Source organism: Nelumbo lutea, chromosome 3 (genome assembly GCF_056320005.1).
Source record: "Nelumbo lutea isolate HS-2025 chromosome 3, American lotus-T2T, whole genome shotgun sequence".
NCBI classification, from domain to species: Eukaryota; Viridiplantae; Streptophyta; class Magnoliopsida; order Proteales; family Nelumbonaceae; genus Nelumbo; species Nelumbo lutea.
This window is the reverse complement of record NC_142686.1, coordinates 7624192-7640851: the sequence shown is the minus strand read 5'-3', so window position 1 is coordinate 7640851 and position 16660 is coordinate 7624192. Positions and strand designations below refer to the sequence as shown.

The 16660-nt window shown below is 32.4% G+C and overlaps 1 protein-coding gene and 1 pseudogene across 2 annotated transcripts; both read right to left on the bottom strand.

Annotated features, from left to right (window-relative positions):
• Window positions 1–11768: 11768 nt before the first annotated feature.
• On the bottom strand, window positions 11769–12220 carry LOC148862687 (uncharacterized). The gene has a single exon (XM_088977940.1). It carries the CDS (start codon window positions 12218–12220, stop codon window positions 11822–11824), a length of 399 nt encoding a protein of 132 aa, XP_088834066.1. The 3' UTR covers window positions 11769–11821.
• LOC148862686 (putative E3 ubiquitin-protein ligase XERICO pseudogene) lies at window positions 11769–14535 on the bottom strand (annotated as a pseudogene). Its single transcript, XR_016109866.1, has one exon. The product of XR_016109866.1 is annotated as a putative E3 ubiquitin-protein ligase XERICO pseudogene (transcript).
• Between the last annotated feature and the right edge of the window lie 2125 nt (window positions 14536–16660).

Sequence of the window (16660 nt, the reverse complement as noted above, 5' to 3'; positions counted from 1 at the left end):
CTCATATTTTTCATGCAATTTTTGTTGTATTTTATGTATAAGGTATAAATTTCATAATAATTTAAGTTTTAAAAAATAAGATTTGTTTACTATTTAATATCATTTTTATTCGATTCAAGTGATATCATTAAAAATGAAGTTTCAAGTTCTAATATTACAGGTAATTATAGAAGTCACGTATACGGGGATGAGGTTACAGCTGATTATCCCAGTTTTTATAAAATATTTTTTTCAAATTGAGCTCGAGCCGAACTAAGTTCAAGTTTACGAGTTTTTGACTCATCCGAATTCAAGTTTAAGGTTCTAGTTCAAACCGAGCTCGAGCTTTATACTATCTTCGCGAGCCAAACTCCTATTCGGCTCGGTTCAACTCAAATCTACCCCACTCTCGTCCGATATGAATCTGATATGCCTTTAATCTACACCCCCCCCTAAAAAAGGGTTTCTATCGGATAAGGCAACTTTTTATCCTAAATATCAATAAAAGATAATATTTTTATAAAATAACTTTTTTTTTTTAAATATGAATTCATTGTCTTCCTCTGCCCTTCGTTCTTTACTCTCTTGCACTCAAAAACCCAAACTAAAAGGTGAACGAAAAACCGGAAATCAGCAAAAATAAATCAGAAACGGATGAAATAATTGTTTCACCAACCTTCTGTTTGGTGCGAATCATGCCGGACTGAGACAAAGCCACTAACGACGGTATTGCCCCTTCGCGGCTTACCATGGTTCGGTAAACCAAGTTATCTTTGCAAATCTGCAAAAGAACAGCCGTCGCGACTTCTTTTTTTCTCTATGTCCTACCTCCACAATCTCTACCAGTACGGGGATACTGTATTAATTGACCAAAGCGGTTTTCGCATCCGATACAGAAACCAGAATGCTCAACATAAAAGCTGCTTTATCTACCATACCGGACTCAAGACTTTCTTGCTTGAATAGCTTAGACTTTGTTCTCCTTCACCGAACATAATGAATAAAGAACAGTTAATGCGTCCTTTTTCCTGCGAGAACCGCCATTCTCCAATAGGTATACTAGAAGTGGAACGGTGCCATTTCCTACAACAACCACTGTTAATGCGTCCTTCACCGAGGTTATCTTATTTTTATTATTTTATAAAATTGTAATCTTTATTTGATATTCAGGACGAAAAGTTGCACTTGTCAAAAAAAAAAACGATTGCTTTTATGGCTTTAACTCATTGGCCTACCAAGTTGATCTGCGTTTCGTAGCCTTGTCAACGTTATCGTCCCTCGATTTGGATGAGTCTACTTCCTTTTCACTCTCATTAATCTACATTTTATTACGGGAAGAAAAAAAATAAAAGTCGTTGGACAAGAGATTCGGAGTCTTTCATAGAGTGCAGACCTCTAAAGTCTCGCATCCACGCCAGATGCACAAAAGGAGTGAATTCAAATCATCCCCCCACAAGATTGCCCCTCACAACCTCCCACGGCATATCCCTGCCGTGTATTAGAAACATCTCCCGATGATATTCCCAATGCACGGCGGGGATGTACTGTGGAACGTTGTGGGGGGCTGATTTGGTCTCCTTTCTCGTCCATCGTCTTTTTTTGTTTTTCTTTTGCTTATGCTTGTCTCACAAAGCATTGGGCCCAGACCCATGCCAAACCATACATTCTTGGGCTCAGGCATGGTCTAGGCCTGAATTCAGCCCATTTTTGTATCCCAGGCCTCATCCTACCTTGAGCCCAAATGAACTGCAACTTTCTTACTTTGGAAAGTATGAAACTATGGAAGTAAAAAGTGTAAAATGTATTTGTTAAGTTCAAAACATGATTTTCAAAATAAAGCATGGCATTTAAATATAACAAAATACTGTACACGTGTAATTGCCATGTGACATTCATTTTTTTATGTTACAACATAATATGTGTATATTTAATAAATTCAAAGGTTATGTGGCATATACATATTATTAAATATATTCAAATGTCACATGGAATTTAAATATAATTTTTAAGTATATCACTATAATTTATGAAATTTAAATATAATTTTTAAGTTTAAATCTTTTGAATAAACAAACCAATCCAAAAATAGACCCAAACCGACACAACCCAAGTTGGCGAGTTTTAACTAATGGTCGATCAGTTTTGGGTGACAAACTCCCAACTTGACCAAATCGATTTAGTTGGCAAAATAGCCTGCAACTGAACCGAACCAATCCTTGAACACTCCTAATTTCAGCTAAACTTATAGTCTAATTTCTAATAAATAACAATAGTGTAATCTTCAATAATTATTGAAAATTTATACCAAAAGTTCACAATCATTGAAAATAAATTTATAATGAAAATATAATAGACATCTAATGAAAATACAATAACTACAAAAATATAATAATATAAAAAAATATACTAAATTAGTTAATAAATAGTGTAATCTCAAATAATAGTTTAATCTCTAATAAATATTAATCTATAAATTATAAAAAGTATATAATTACTAAAAAATAAATAATAGTTGTTTAATCTCCAATAATTATTGACAATTTCATATTAAATAACAAAAAAAAATTAGGATTATAAATAATTATTGAAAACACATCTACCAAAAATACAATAATAAATATTAATTTTAGTATATATAAATATACAATGAATATACACTATTATTGGACAATTATTACTAATAAATACATTTTTTAGAGTTATTTTCTATAATTATTAACTGATATAAGTGAAATTAGTTATTTACAATATTATTTTGTTATTGAAAAAATATTTTTATTTAAAATTTTAAAATATTAATTATTTATTGAATTTAATAATCCATAAATTATAATTGTACGATTATTACATAATCCATTATTAATTTTGTAAAATATTAACTTATTAATAATATGAATATTAAGAAAACTATTATAATTATTTTTACTTTTAAGAAATTTCTTAAATTTATTACATAATTTCGTTATTTTAACTGTTTAAAATTTAGTCATGTTAAATATTTCGTTATTTCAATATTTAAATAATATGTAAAATATTTAAAATTTTCATTATTTGAATTTTGTTTATTTTAATGTTATTTATGCAATATTAAATATTTGTAATATAATTATTTAGCTATTTTTAATGTTTTGTTATTTAAGATATTTAGTTATGGAAATATTGAAATAATGTTTTGTTTTTTAATGTTAAATTTTTATTATTTAAATTGAATAATTCCTAAAATTATAATTTATATTGTTACTACATAATTTCATGATGAATTTTTGTAAAAATATAGTATTATTAACAATATGAATATTATTAAATCTATTATAATTGTTTTTTTTTTGTGTTTTGAATAAATATTTTAAAGTTAGTTATGAAATTTTTTAGTTGAAATTTTCTTTAGATAGATATAAATAAAAAGTAGGGAGAGTATAAATAGGAATTAGAGAGAGTTTAGGAGAGAATCTCTCTACTAAATTAGAGATAATTTAAGGGATAAATAGGAGTTGGAGATAATTTGGAGATAAATAGAAATTAGAGACAATTTAGGAGGAAGTGGTGCCACTTGGCTAAACATTACAAAAGCAAACCCCTCTTCTTTTATGGTTGTTAGAAATAGTTAAGCATATGTGATTTCCTTATTGGTTTAATAGGTAACTATGTTGAATTAAAAATTTAAAAAAATAAAAAAAATAAAAGAAAAAACAAAAAAAAATTAGGAAGGGGTTTGGAGGAGAGGCATGGTGACATTCCTTCTGCGATGCATAGGATGAGGCACTCCTTCCTATCCCTCGCCCTCGTAGCCAAACATTCCACACCATCCCCGCCCCGTCCTCGGTGGTGGGGCGAGTTCGAGGTGAGGCACCCATTCCCTATTGGGGATGGGGAATCCCCAAAATTTCCCCCAACCTGAGGCAACCACCTAAAAATAATCTAATTTGTGGATGTTTTACAAATTGGATTATGGCAATTTTGTGGTATTTTATAAATGGAATTGTGGGATCCTAGGATTATAAAAATATGAGGAAAACTTAGAGATACTTTAACAAATCAATATTAAATCTATTGATATTTCACTAATTTACCATCGGTTTAGGGAATTATATGAAAGCCCCATCCCTTACTCGTCCCTAAATTGGAGCAAAAATATTTTCCCTGTCCCTACCCTTTCTCTTCCTCATCCCTATTTAAAATTCAAGAAAACCTGCCCCGTTTGGGATGGAGCAGGGTAGGGCCCTAGTTTTATAGGGAACATTGCAATCAACAAAATATTAATAATTGTCTATAACTAATTAACTAATAGTAAATTAAATAACAATAAATTACAATATTTTATGATAATTTCCAAAAATTATTAAAATTATTGTTGATTAGCAAAAATGTATAGTAGTTTAGTTATTTACAATAATAATAAATTAATGTGAATCAATGTAAATTATTTACTTTTTAAACCTAAATCATTTACTATTAATCAATGTGATGTAATTATAAATTAATGTAATTATGATAAATTACATTAATTCTAATTAAAAGTAAATCATTTGTTGTTAATTAATGTAAAACCAAGTATGGTTGAACCCAACCACAGTAGTCCTGACTAGTGTGGATAGATTTATTAATTTTCCTAAATTATTTCATAATTATTTATTAAAATAATAATTCTGAATTGTTATTTAAATAAGTATGATACAATTTCTGATAGATTAATTTCCTAATTTAATTATCCTAAAATTTTTAATAATTATTTAGTGAATAATAACAATAATGGATTATTATTTAAATAACTTTGGAGAATATTTTTTCATAGATTAATTTCCTAATTTTTAATTATTGTTTATTTAAAAAATTATGGATTATTAGTTAAAGAGTTTCCATGAATTATTTGATAATTTTTAAGTATAATTATTGATTTTATAGAAATTAGTAAATTACGCCAATTAGCACTATTTTTATGAATAAATAATTGTTGTAAAAATTTAATGAAAATTTATTAAATTATAATGATTAATGTAAATTACGCTAAACATTAAAAATTTGAACATTTACTAATAAACCAATGTTTTGTTTTCACTAATGGTTGGTCAATTTTGAGTGACCAACTCATTAACCCGATCAAATCAATTTGGCTAGCCAAACAATCTCCAATCGAACTGAATTGCCTAGTGAACACTCTTAATTTCAATTAATTAATAGTCTAGTCTCTAACAAATAACAATAGTTTAATCTCCAAAAATTATTGAAAATTTATAGCAAAAATACACAATTGCTGAAAATATATTTATAACGAAGATACAATAAATAACTAATAAAAAGCTTTAATACCTCTAAGTTAATTAATCTACTTCCACTATTTTAATAATATTTACTGTTTCATTTATTTATATTTTATATTCTTATTAAAGTTACTATGTAATTTTGTTATTTAATCTTTTTTTTTGTTTTTTAAATAATGTTTAAAATATGATTTAGTATTCAATTTTTTATATTAGAAACAATTAAAATTTAATTAAAAATAGTATATAAAACATAAATAATACCCCTACCTCACCCTAAATGGGGAAAGTTTTCTTGAATCTTAAATAAGGATGGGGAAGAGATAAAGCGGGGATGGAGAATATATGTTTGCTCCAAATCAATGATAGAGAACGGATGGGGTTTGTATATAATTGATGCATTACAGGAGAAGGCCAATAAGTTCTACGCAAGTTAGGGCCACTCCAAGACACATAAGAAGCTTGGATGATGTTACTAATCCAATCGAGTAATCAATTACCAAGTTAGTGCCACCATGAAACTTCTATTTTAGTTCGAATTTACCAAGTTAGTGCTAATGCAAAACTTCTATCTTAGTTCGAATTTACTAAGTTAGCGCCAACACGGAATTTCCATCTTAGTTTGAACTTACCAAGTTAGCGCCAACACAAAATTTTTATCTTAGTTCGAATTTACCAAGCTAGTTTAGCGCAAGACTTCTATTCTGGTTCAAAATTACCAAGTTAGCATTAAATCATGATTTCTGAATTTTTGTTCAATTAGGACTTTCTTTTTGAATTTTCTCTTAATTCTTTAGTGAGGAATTCTTCTTCCTGATAATTCGACTTTTGCTTTTTTCTTTGAAACTTTTCTCAACATGGTTTGTTTTCGTACTGTGCTAGTAATTCCCCAAACCCAATGGTAAATTAACAAAATGCAAATAGATTTAATATTAATATTAACTTTTAAAACATCTCTAAGTTTTTCCACATATTCTTAAAATACCCACAATTCCATTTATAAAATACCCCCAAATTGTCATAATCCAATTCCTAAAATACCCCAAATTCCAATATTCCTATTTGTAAAATATCCACAAATTATATTATTTTTATGTGGTTGCCTCAAGGTAGGGAAAATTTGGGAATTCCCCATCCCCAATGGGGAATGGGTGCATAGCTCGGCTCCAACCAGCCCCGCCACTGAGGACGGGGTGGGGATGGGTAGAGTGTCTTAACTATAAGGGCAAGGGACAGAGAGGGGTGCCACATCTTGTGCATCGCATGGGGCCCCCACTAGTTATAATTACTTTTGTGCTATTGATATATTTTTTTTAAGTTATAACATAATTTTATTATTTAATCTATTTTTTATCTTTGAAATAATATATAAGATATGATTTAGTTATTAACATTTTGATCTTTAAAGTATTTAACAATTAGTTATTTATAATATTATTTAATTATTTAAATAATACCATTATTTAAAACTTTAAAATATTAATTATTTATTAAATTTAATAATCCTTGAAATTATAATTTATATTATTATTACATAATTTATTTATTTTAGGTATTTAAATTTTATTTATGTTAAATATTTTATTATTTAAATATTTAAATAATATGTAAATTATTTAATCTTTTTGTTATTTAAATTTTATTTCTTTAAAGTTATTATGCAATTTAAAATTTTTTTGTTACATAATTATTTATCTATTTTTAATATTTGTTATTTAAATAATTTTTTATTTAAGTTTTGAAAATATTATTTATTATTAAATTGAATTGTCCATAAAACTATAAAGTATATTGTGATTACATAATTTTGTTATTAATTTTGTAAAATATAAAATTATTATTTAAAATATTAATAGTAATTAAATAATACTGTTATATAAAATTTTGAAATATTAATTATTTATTAAATTTAATAATCCATGAAATTATAATTTATACTATTATTACATAATTTCATTATTAATTTTGTGAAATCTAAAATTATTATTAATTCAAAATTTATGAAATCTACTATAATTATTATTCTACTCTTAAGAAAAATTTTTAACATTTATTACATTATTTCATTATATTAACTATTTAAAATTTAGTTATGTTAAATATTCCACTATTTAAATATTTAAATAATATGAAAAATATTTAGTCTTGTTTGTTATTTAAAGTTTATTTCTTTAAAGTTATTATGCAAGTTTAAATATTTCGTTACATAATTATTTAGCTATTTTTAATCTGTTTATTTAAATAGTTTTTATTTATGTTTTTAAAATATTATTTAGTTATTAAATTCATTAAGTAATCCATATAATTATAATTTATATTGTTATTACATAATTTCATTATGAATTTTAAAAAAATATAAAATTATTAATAATATGAATATTATTAAACCTATTATAATTATTTTTTGTGTTTTTAAAGTTATTAACATAATTTCATTATAATTTTTAAATAATTGTTAAATGTTTGACTTGAAACTTTCTTTAAATAAATATAGGCGAAAAGTGGAGGAGATGATAAATAGGAATTAGAGATGATTTAGCAGATAAATAGGAATTAGGGAGAGATAGAGATAATTTAGGAGAAAGTAGGGGATAATTAGTTTACTAATAGAAAGGAGAGGAAAAAAATGAGATAAGCCATGTTAGGTGGCAACTCCTAGTGCTTCTAAAGGGAATCTTGCACCCCCTCTAGAATTGCTGGAGTAAGGAGATGACTGTTGACATGACAAGCTCTACTTTAGTATATACTACTGGGGACCCGTGTGGTGCACGGGATTTATTAAGCAAAAGCTAAATAAGAAAAATGGTCATTTGCAAAAATACCCCTTATAGTTTCATGGATTTACTAAAATCTATCCTATTAGTTAGCATTTTACTAAAACACCACTTTTAATTTGCAATGAATTTAATCAATCTTCCATCAGATGATAGTGGAAATGGTAGTGTTGACCTTAATGTTCATTTAAATAAATTTAATCAAAATAAAATAAAAATAAAAATACCATTTTTGCCCTTAATAAGACACATACAACCACTATATTGGCTATATTTGGTCAATTTTTTTTGTACAAAAAAAGTGCTAAAAGTATTTTTGGAATAAAAATCATGGGTCTAATGGCAAAACAAACACTCCTTAATGAAAGGTTGATTAAGTAAATAAGCTGAAAAATATATGGGATGTTTTAGTAAAATGAAAACAATAAAGTAGGTTTAAGCAAATATGTAAAACTATAAGGTGTGTTCTATTAAATGACCCTAATAGAAACACATAAGAGTATACAATTGTTTTATATTTTTTTAACTTTTTAAATAATTAATAATTATTCATATTTTATATACAATTTTTAATAATTTTTTTATAATACAAAATTAACAATAATTAATTTCAGGTAGGTTTATTCATCAAACTGAACAAACTGACCAACCTGATCAACTCGACCCAATTTGGTCGGTTTTCTAGTATTTTAGGTTAGCTTTGGTTAAAAAATTTCCCAATTTTACCAAGTTGGATTGGTTTTCATTTTGGCCATTTGTAAATTGACCAAAATCGAACGACCTAACAATAGATATATATTAATATTTTATATTTTAAATATAATTTTCAATATGGAAAAGTGGGAAATTCGCCATGTTTCTTAGTCTAAAATGTTTTATATCATAAATATAATTTTTTAAATTTATTTTTTAATAATTATACTATCATTTTAAAATTGAATTAGATTTTTAAGTTTAAATCTTTTGAACTGACTAACCAAACCAAATAATTGAATAAAACTGATACAACTTGAATGGGTAAATGACAACTCCTAATGCTTCTAAAGGAAATCTTGCACCCCCTCTAGAAATGGAGCAAGGAGATGATTAATTGCTGACATGACAAGCTCTACTTTAGTATATATATATATAGACAGATAGATAGATAGATAGATACTTCTAAGAATACAAAAGTAATTTCAAAAAATCTATCCAAACTAGAACTTAAATTCAAAATGCAAAGCTTTCTGTATTTTACGAGTCAATCTCCCTAATACTTACTACTAAAAATTCGCTACAAACAAAGATCTGCTGGTTGTGAACAGACACGAGGGAGAGAGAGAGAAAAAAAAAAAAAGACAGTATAGAAAAAGAAAACAAGAGAAGAGAAGAGACGAACAAAGCAGTTGGATTTTAGGGTTCAATTAGACCCTTACAGACTTACAGTATTACAGTAAGATACAGCAGTCCTGAAAACGATAACCTGTAGACCCATATATGGATATGAATATATATAGAATGATTTATGTATAAAAATTATAGGTATTCATCTAGTTGAGGAACTAACCCCATGGCATCCCAAGGCAAGAATTCCTATTTGCTTCTCGCAATGCACCTCATACCAAATTCATAGAACATTGAAGTCAGTCGTGTATTAGGAATATCTCTCATGAACGACAGCATATAAGTATAGGAGATATTGGGGGCGTGCCATTGCAAATGCGAGACCAGATATACTCCTCACACCTCACACCTAATACCTTACAGGTGCCTCACATGCACATCCTACCATGCATTGGAAACATTTTCCGTACTTATTAATTATTATTTATGAAAAATGTTCTCAATGCACGGTAAATGTGCCTGTGAGGCGTCCATTTGTGATGAACAAATCCGGATTCCCCAGACAACCTGTCCAACTAGCTTGGACAAATGTGTCAGCTAGCTGGAAATTGTGGGAATGCCTTTGTAGCATTTTTTTTTTTTAAATCCAAGTAAATGTGTATTATAGATTCCATAACTGTCAGCTTGGAGTGAAAAGCTTTCCTACATGCACTTGGTCTCTTTAATTAAGCCATTTCAGTCACCTCAATGCGACGGGATAATAACCCAGACTCACCAAATTCTGAGCCCTGTTTTCTGCATTCCTTTATTTTGAAGAACTAATCAGGTGGTGGGTAAAACTTCAAAGTAGTCATCTGATCAAGCTCAATTTTGATTTAGGGAGGGTATTAAGTGTGGAGGTTTAATCTAGAATTTGTGTCCCTTAGCTACACCCAACAAAACCCCTTATGGCCTTCAAATTCAATATTCCATATCACACCTTATAGAGAATATTCCATATTCGAGCTTGTGATGCTTGAAATTGACAACAGAAGAGGGTGAGAGTGGAGGGCCAGACAACTTTCTTATCCGATGTTGGAATAAGAGATTGGTAGTCTATATAATGCAATGAAATTACCTCCAATTCCTCAAAGAGGTACTAACAAATCATCTCTCTTATTAAATATCAACAAAATATTTTCTTATCAACTGATTAGCCAATCTTGAGCTGATATAACCATCTGCTTTCTAAAATGCTGACTATATAGAGGAAGAGTACTTCATCCAGCAATCCTCCTTCCCCTGTTGATTAACTCTGGTGAGAGCATATGATCGATGTCCCTTACGTCTCGATAAATTAACTCTGGCCCAACAAATTGACAACCTTGTCGACCCTTCCAGTGGGCCAACAAACAACAAAGGGGGAGAGGAGATCGCTTTGTGAATGAACTGTATTTCCACACCAATTACTTGGTCGATTCCCCCTGAATTTATTTCGGAATGTACCCCTTGACAGATGTTTTGTGAGCAATGAAATTATTCTCTCCCTCTCTCTCTCAAAACACAGTTAAGGCATCAATCCCCAATTTCATCAGTCATCACAACAAGATGAACTTATACATGCTATGTGCTAGCCCTTTAAAAAAGAAAAGTAATATTCCTCAAGGATTGGAATTGACAAAAGCAGAGGGTACCAGATGCAATCTTATCGTTTTAGAATAAGGGAGTAGCCTATAAATAACGTGCAGTTGGGGATTTCCATTAGCAGCAAGTCAAGTCACAGAGAGAGAGAGAGAGAGAGGCGAAAAAACACTCACATCACAGTAAATCACAGATTTGCTGCACAGCACAGCCAAAATCCATCACCAGAAAATGAGCAAGTCTGCAGCTACCACAGAAGATTATCATGATCATGTGCATAAGATGTTGAGGATGCCCAGTATGATCGATTTCCCTCCCTACCCAAATATTAGTGCCATCTTCAACAAGAAGGCCCCTCCTCCAGACAAACAAGTCGAGGCGACTCAGGTGACGGAACCTGCTCAACCAGACAAGCAGCTGGGAGACAACATCGATGCAAGGGCCGAGGGTTTCATCCAACAAAAGCGATTTGCACTCTGCAGCAACTGGTCCACCATCAAGGCACGTTGAGCGAGTCACAGAATTAATGAACCCCATCTTCATCCATCCGACCTAGCTATAAAAATCTAATCTATATGTAGCTTTTATGGGTTAAGTTCCTTGCTCAATAATGTCGCAGCCTCTATATATGCTTGCTTTTTATACATACATATATGTAATATAATGTAAATCGTGTTTCTACTAAATACTAATGAAAGAAAGCATGCTACATATAGTTCTATTGTAAAAGTTTGAAAACTCCCGAAATAAAATGGAATATCAATAGAAGGAGCAAGAAAATCGTAAGTACATTTGGATTTGGCGAGTCTGAGTGTGGTATCAAAATTGATAATCATTGTCTAGGGGAATATGCACATCAAATGTTTTTTATGAGGATACCCTCTTAAACAAATTTCTCAAACTATTCTTACTCTCTCTACGTCTCTTGCCGCCCGGAGTGATTAAATCTTGGAATATAAAAAGTGAGTGATTGTCCAACACAAGCCCTGCCTCTAGCTTCTTTGACAGGGTTACAATTTCGTAGGAATCCCATAGAGATTGTCCAAAATCCCAATTGGGAGCGATGACCCCCTTGGACAGCTTATTCATGGTGGCTTCCAGCTTGAAACGACTAGGCTTGCTCATGAAATTGCTGCTGTTCCTGCAGTGACTGTGAGCGTCGAATTCCTTCATGGGTCTGGTGTTGCCGGAGTGGCCATGCCAGGCCTGTGCTACAGCCTTGAGTATTTCGATTTGTTCATCTTCACTCTCTGCTTTTTTCTTCATTATCGTCTTCGTCTATGCAATGACACCTTTTAATTTGGAGCCATTGTTTTTTCTTCAGTAAACTAGAACCTCACATTACCCCTGTGGACTGTGGAGAGATTATTAAGTCCATGGGACCACCATGAGAGACATCTGTTCTTATCTCTTGAGTAGCCAAAGCCAATGCTTTTGGGAGTCCAAGTTGAATTTTTCTCGAAAACTTGAAATAGGCTCGTATGATATAGATGTTTTTGTCTCCTTGCCTTCCGTGTCTTCAGTCTTATGGAATCAAATGATGCACCCCGTGTTTTATTCTTCCTTGTAAATCAAAGTGGAGCCAGATCCAAGAAAAACAGTCTATTCAATTCGATTCAAACTTTAACGTTTATCTCTGTTAGAACTATCAAATACGTATACCAGTTTCCTTCTTCTTTTGCATAATGGGATGCACTTGGAAGAAAACAAGGGTGGTCGCTTGTCGACTCTGAAGCACCCAATTGCGGTTAATTAATCTGTTCACATAAAACCCAATCAGGAAGCAATTCTTTTACAGATAGATCTATTTTGATAATTTTGAAAAATTATCCTTCAAAAATCTTTTATCTTGAAACTGAATGATAAAGGTGTTTGAGATTTTAGACTAATGAAATCATTATCTTCTACCTCTAGATATCAAACACATTCTTGTTTAATTATTTCTTTGCTTCTTCTATCACATTTCATGTTTTTTTTCTCTTTCTTTGAATATAACTGATTCAATCTCAAGGTAAAAAATAATGAACAGTATTTTATTTTGAAGGATAGTTTTGATATTTTCAACAATGCCATATTTGAAAATTGAGGTACTAACTTAACACTATCCCAAAATTCAGGTTACTTAAGTAGAATTTTGCCGTAAGAAAATATTAATGGATGGACTTTGCTTTACACGGATCAGAGGGCTAAACACCTAAGCAAATACAGATAGTCCATTACCTGGTAGACTGTTGGAATAAGCTTTCTACTTGAGCTGGTTATTTATGACGTAATTAACACAAATCACTAGACCAACCAAGTCTAACATATCTATCTACTGTAGCCCGGCTTGGACTTACTGGGCTTTACTTACCCATCCCATAGGCTCTCACTTCTCAGTCCGGGCTGGTTGGTCCAGGCCTCCAGGGCAAAAAAAGATGGGAAGAAAATTAGAAAAATCGCCAGGGCAGACCCACTGCGGCACTGCCCCTCCTGTCCATCTCTTCCTGTGATTCCTGCTGTAACAAGTCTGTAGCTTAGCTGGCCTCTGCTGGAGAAACTTGAGTGAGTAGGCTCCACTCCACCCACTTGAGGGTATTTTTTTTTTCCATATTCATAGGAAACGAAAGAGAGCTCCTTTTTGCTGAACCAAAGTACTCCTGTCTTTCCCCATCGACTGGGCCCAAATGCTATTTTATTTATTTATTTATTTATTTTGCTTGCATTTCTCTTGGAGCCAAACAGCAGGGAAATGAGAGCGTAACCCACTAATTAAGTCAGAGTGGTCAAGTCATGTTTGCTCTAACACAAACGGGGAAAAACATTAGAAACACAGACACATTGAAATGGTATCCAAAAGAAAAAGAAGAGAGTAAAACAGTCTTCTCTCTCTCACACACACACATACACGCTCGCACACATCTATCTCAATTAGAGTGGAAATCTGCATAGAGGGCAGGTGGTGTGGTTGTGATCCAACCACTTCTGCAGACAACACTTGTGGAAGAAATGCTTGCATGGCAACTCGCTGACCTCTTCGTTGGCTTGAAATCCACACAGGCACACGCAACACTCCATTGAAGACCAAAAACTACACTCACCCCTACCGCTGCTCCTGTTGTTGCACAAATACATGTACAGGGTCACTGAAATTCTTCTATCTCTTGCACTTTCCCAGAATGATGGTGGGCACGCATCATTCACATCATATTCCTCTAAATTTGGAGGGCTTTCACCAACTCCCATCAGTTGAAACACTGATCTGACCATGTTCTTCAGAAGAGCCACAGAAAGAATTAGCACCGGAAGCACCCCTTCGGCTGGACTGGGGAAGTTCGACAGGCCCATCTTACTTGTTTCCCCTGGCCCCAAACACCGCTAAATCCAAAAGAAGAAGAAAGCAACAGACGTTCTCCCCTAATTTATAAAGCTCCTGCACACTCCTCCTACGACACAAGAGTCGTATTCTCGTCAAAGATAGAGAGATCAGATCAGACCTCAGAGAGGTGGTTAAGAACAACTGTAATCGGAAATTTGGAATTCCCTCCTCGGCTTTGATTTCATGCGCACGCCTCACCATTCACCATTCACCAACTTGCGCTGCTGCAAATAAATAGGGCCAGTGGACCCTGGCCCAACCGCGGATCTCCCAATCCATGGACCATGGGTTAAAGATACGTAACCAATAACCATGGTCTAGTTAGAGATTACACGTGTAAGGCCTCTATGAGAGACAGAGAGAATGACTAACTTGATCCTTATTATCTCATTCCAAAGATCGAAATCAAAGCTTCCATGAAGCCACGTGTCGTTGAAAACATTGAAGTGGTGCTTGCTGACAAGTGGCAAATTGGGCCTTCTCCTCTTTTTCATTATGGCAATGGGCTTACGACCTCTCAGTTGGTTGTTTGGAAGTTTCTTGATTACTGAAGCCGCGTAGCGTAACGTCATAATCTGGATTCTGGGCTGGGTGTCACACATTGACACCTTCCATACATTTTCGTTTACTAGGTGTTCTCCAATAGTCCAACGTGAGAGCGAGAGGCTCACTCCGTTTGATTGGTACTTGGCATAAAGCATTTCAACCATATTCTTGCTAGAACTCGTTGACTTGAAGAAAAACTTTCTTCTTTTTTTCTTTCACTTTCTTTTGAATATCATTAAAAGAAAGAGAGAGAAATGATTGAATTAGATGGTCGATGAAGGCTCATTGATTTGGAACAAGGAGTTGGATGGAAAAGTAAGTGTGTAAGATGTGAAATAAGTAATATTGAAACACACGGAATTCCTATTTCCTAGGAACATCAAACATGGATTTGGATCCACCAAAAACCAAAATGGCGGTCGAGTTGGATCCATCAAACATGGAGTTGGGATGTTTCCCAAGTGTCCAGTCCAGACTCCAGAGTGATTGAAGACTGACACTCCCCAGTCACACAATACGATTACGCACACAAATGACAAATCTCCACCAACACCATGCAACAGTTTTAGTTTCTACTGGCAAATTACAATTAGAGAAAATTTTGACATTTGATGATGTTTATGCACAATATACGTCTTTCATTGGTCAGGTAAGTAATCGTTCTAGCTTGATAGCTTCTAGTTCTAGGTGGGCCGTGGGTGTACAAGTTATACCCCAATCCAAATTGAATTGAGATTGAACCATTTTGATTTTTGGTAGCTCACCACTCACTAAGTCACCAGCTGTTTTTCAAATTAGGCCCCGTTTGATGTATCTTTTTCGTATAGGCTGTCGTTGTTTAGAAGTCCAACGGTCCATGTTTTAGTTCTTTCCCGTTCAGTTGGGAAAAGACTCGACTGTCAAGAGATGTTTCTCCATAAAGACCCGCAGAACTCGTTTTAAGCTATTTTTGGAAAATTCTAAATAGAGATTTTTTTACTTTTTTTATTGCATCTTCGTATGGAAAGGCTTGCCTTCACCAAACGGTCTCTCTCTCAAAGGCATATTCTTCGGATGTCATCGAATACGAGTTTAGATGTAATCTAAACAGCATTGATCAATAGGCGTTTATAGTAGACAATGCTAGGTTTGTCCTGTTTCTAGTTGGAAATGTTCGTTTAACAACCCACTTTTTTTTTCCTTTTTTTTTCGTTTAACAACCCTTTTTTTTTGGGTTTATCCTATGCAACACCGATCAAACTTCCAACTGTTGTTATGCCAATCTAATGGATATGATTTTTTTTTTCAAATCCAGACTCCCCCTTGTTTTGTATTTCTCCAGAAACAGTGTCCATCATGGTCTTATACGTTGAACAGTGTCCTCTGGTGCTTAATACTATATTATTGGGCTAATTTATGGGTTCCATCAAGAAGGGGCCCCTCTCATGACACTAGTACTTCAGAACTCGAACTTTCCTTTTCTGTGCCCAATCAAATCCAGCCTCATGGATAGTTTTGTTTGCCAACCTGAGCAAGTAATGCCAAGTTTTACTATGAAAAGTTTCAATCCCTGAAGGACTGAATTTCCTGGAGAGCAGTTCCTCATAACCTGAACCCTGCAAAATTATCAAAATCTTTAGATTCAGCAATAAAATTTAGAATTTACTTCTAGAACGCCCCATCTCACAGCCAAGGCTTGTATTATATTGCACTTGGCACAATAATGTTTCTTTTCTTGCAGGATACCGAAACTTTGCTTAATTTGCCTCATTCATATACCTGGAACTTCTTACCCTAGGAGCCTCCCAAGATAGTTATTGTGG

Coding starts and splice junctions, on each gene's coding strand:
- LOC148862687 (XM_088977940.1), bottom strand. CDS start 12,220: ATGAAGAAAAAAGCAGAGAGTGAAGATGAACAAATCGAAATACTCAAG.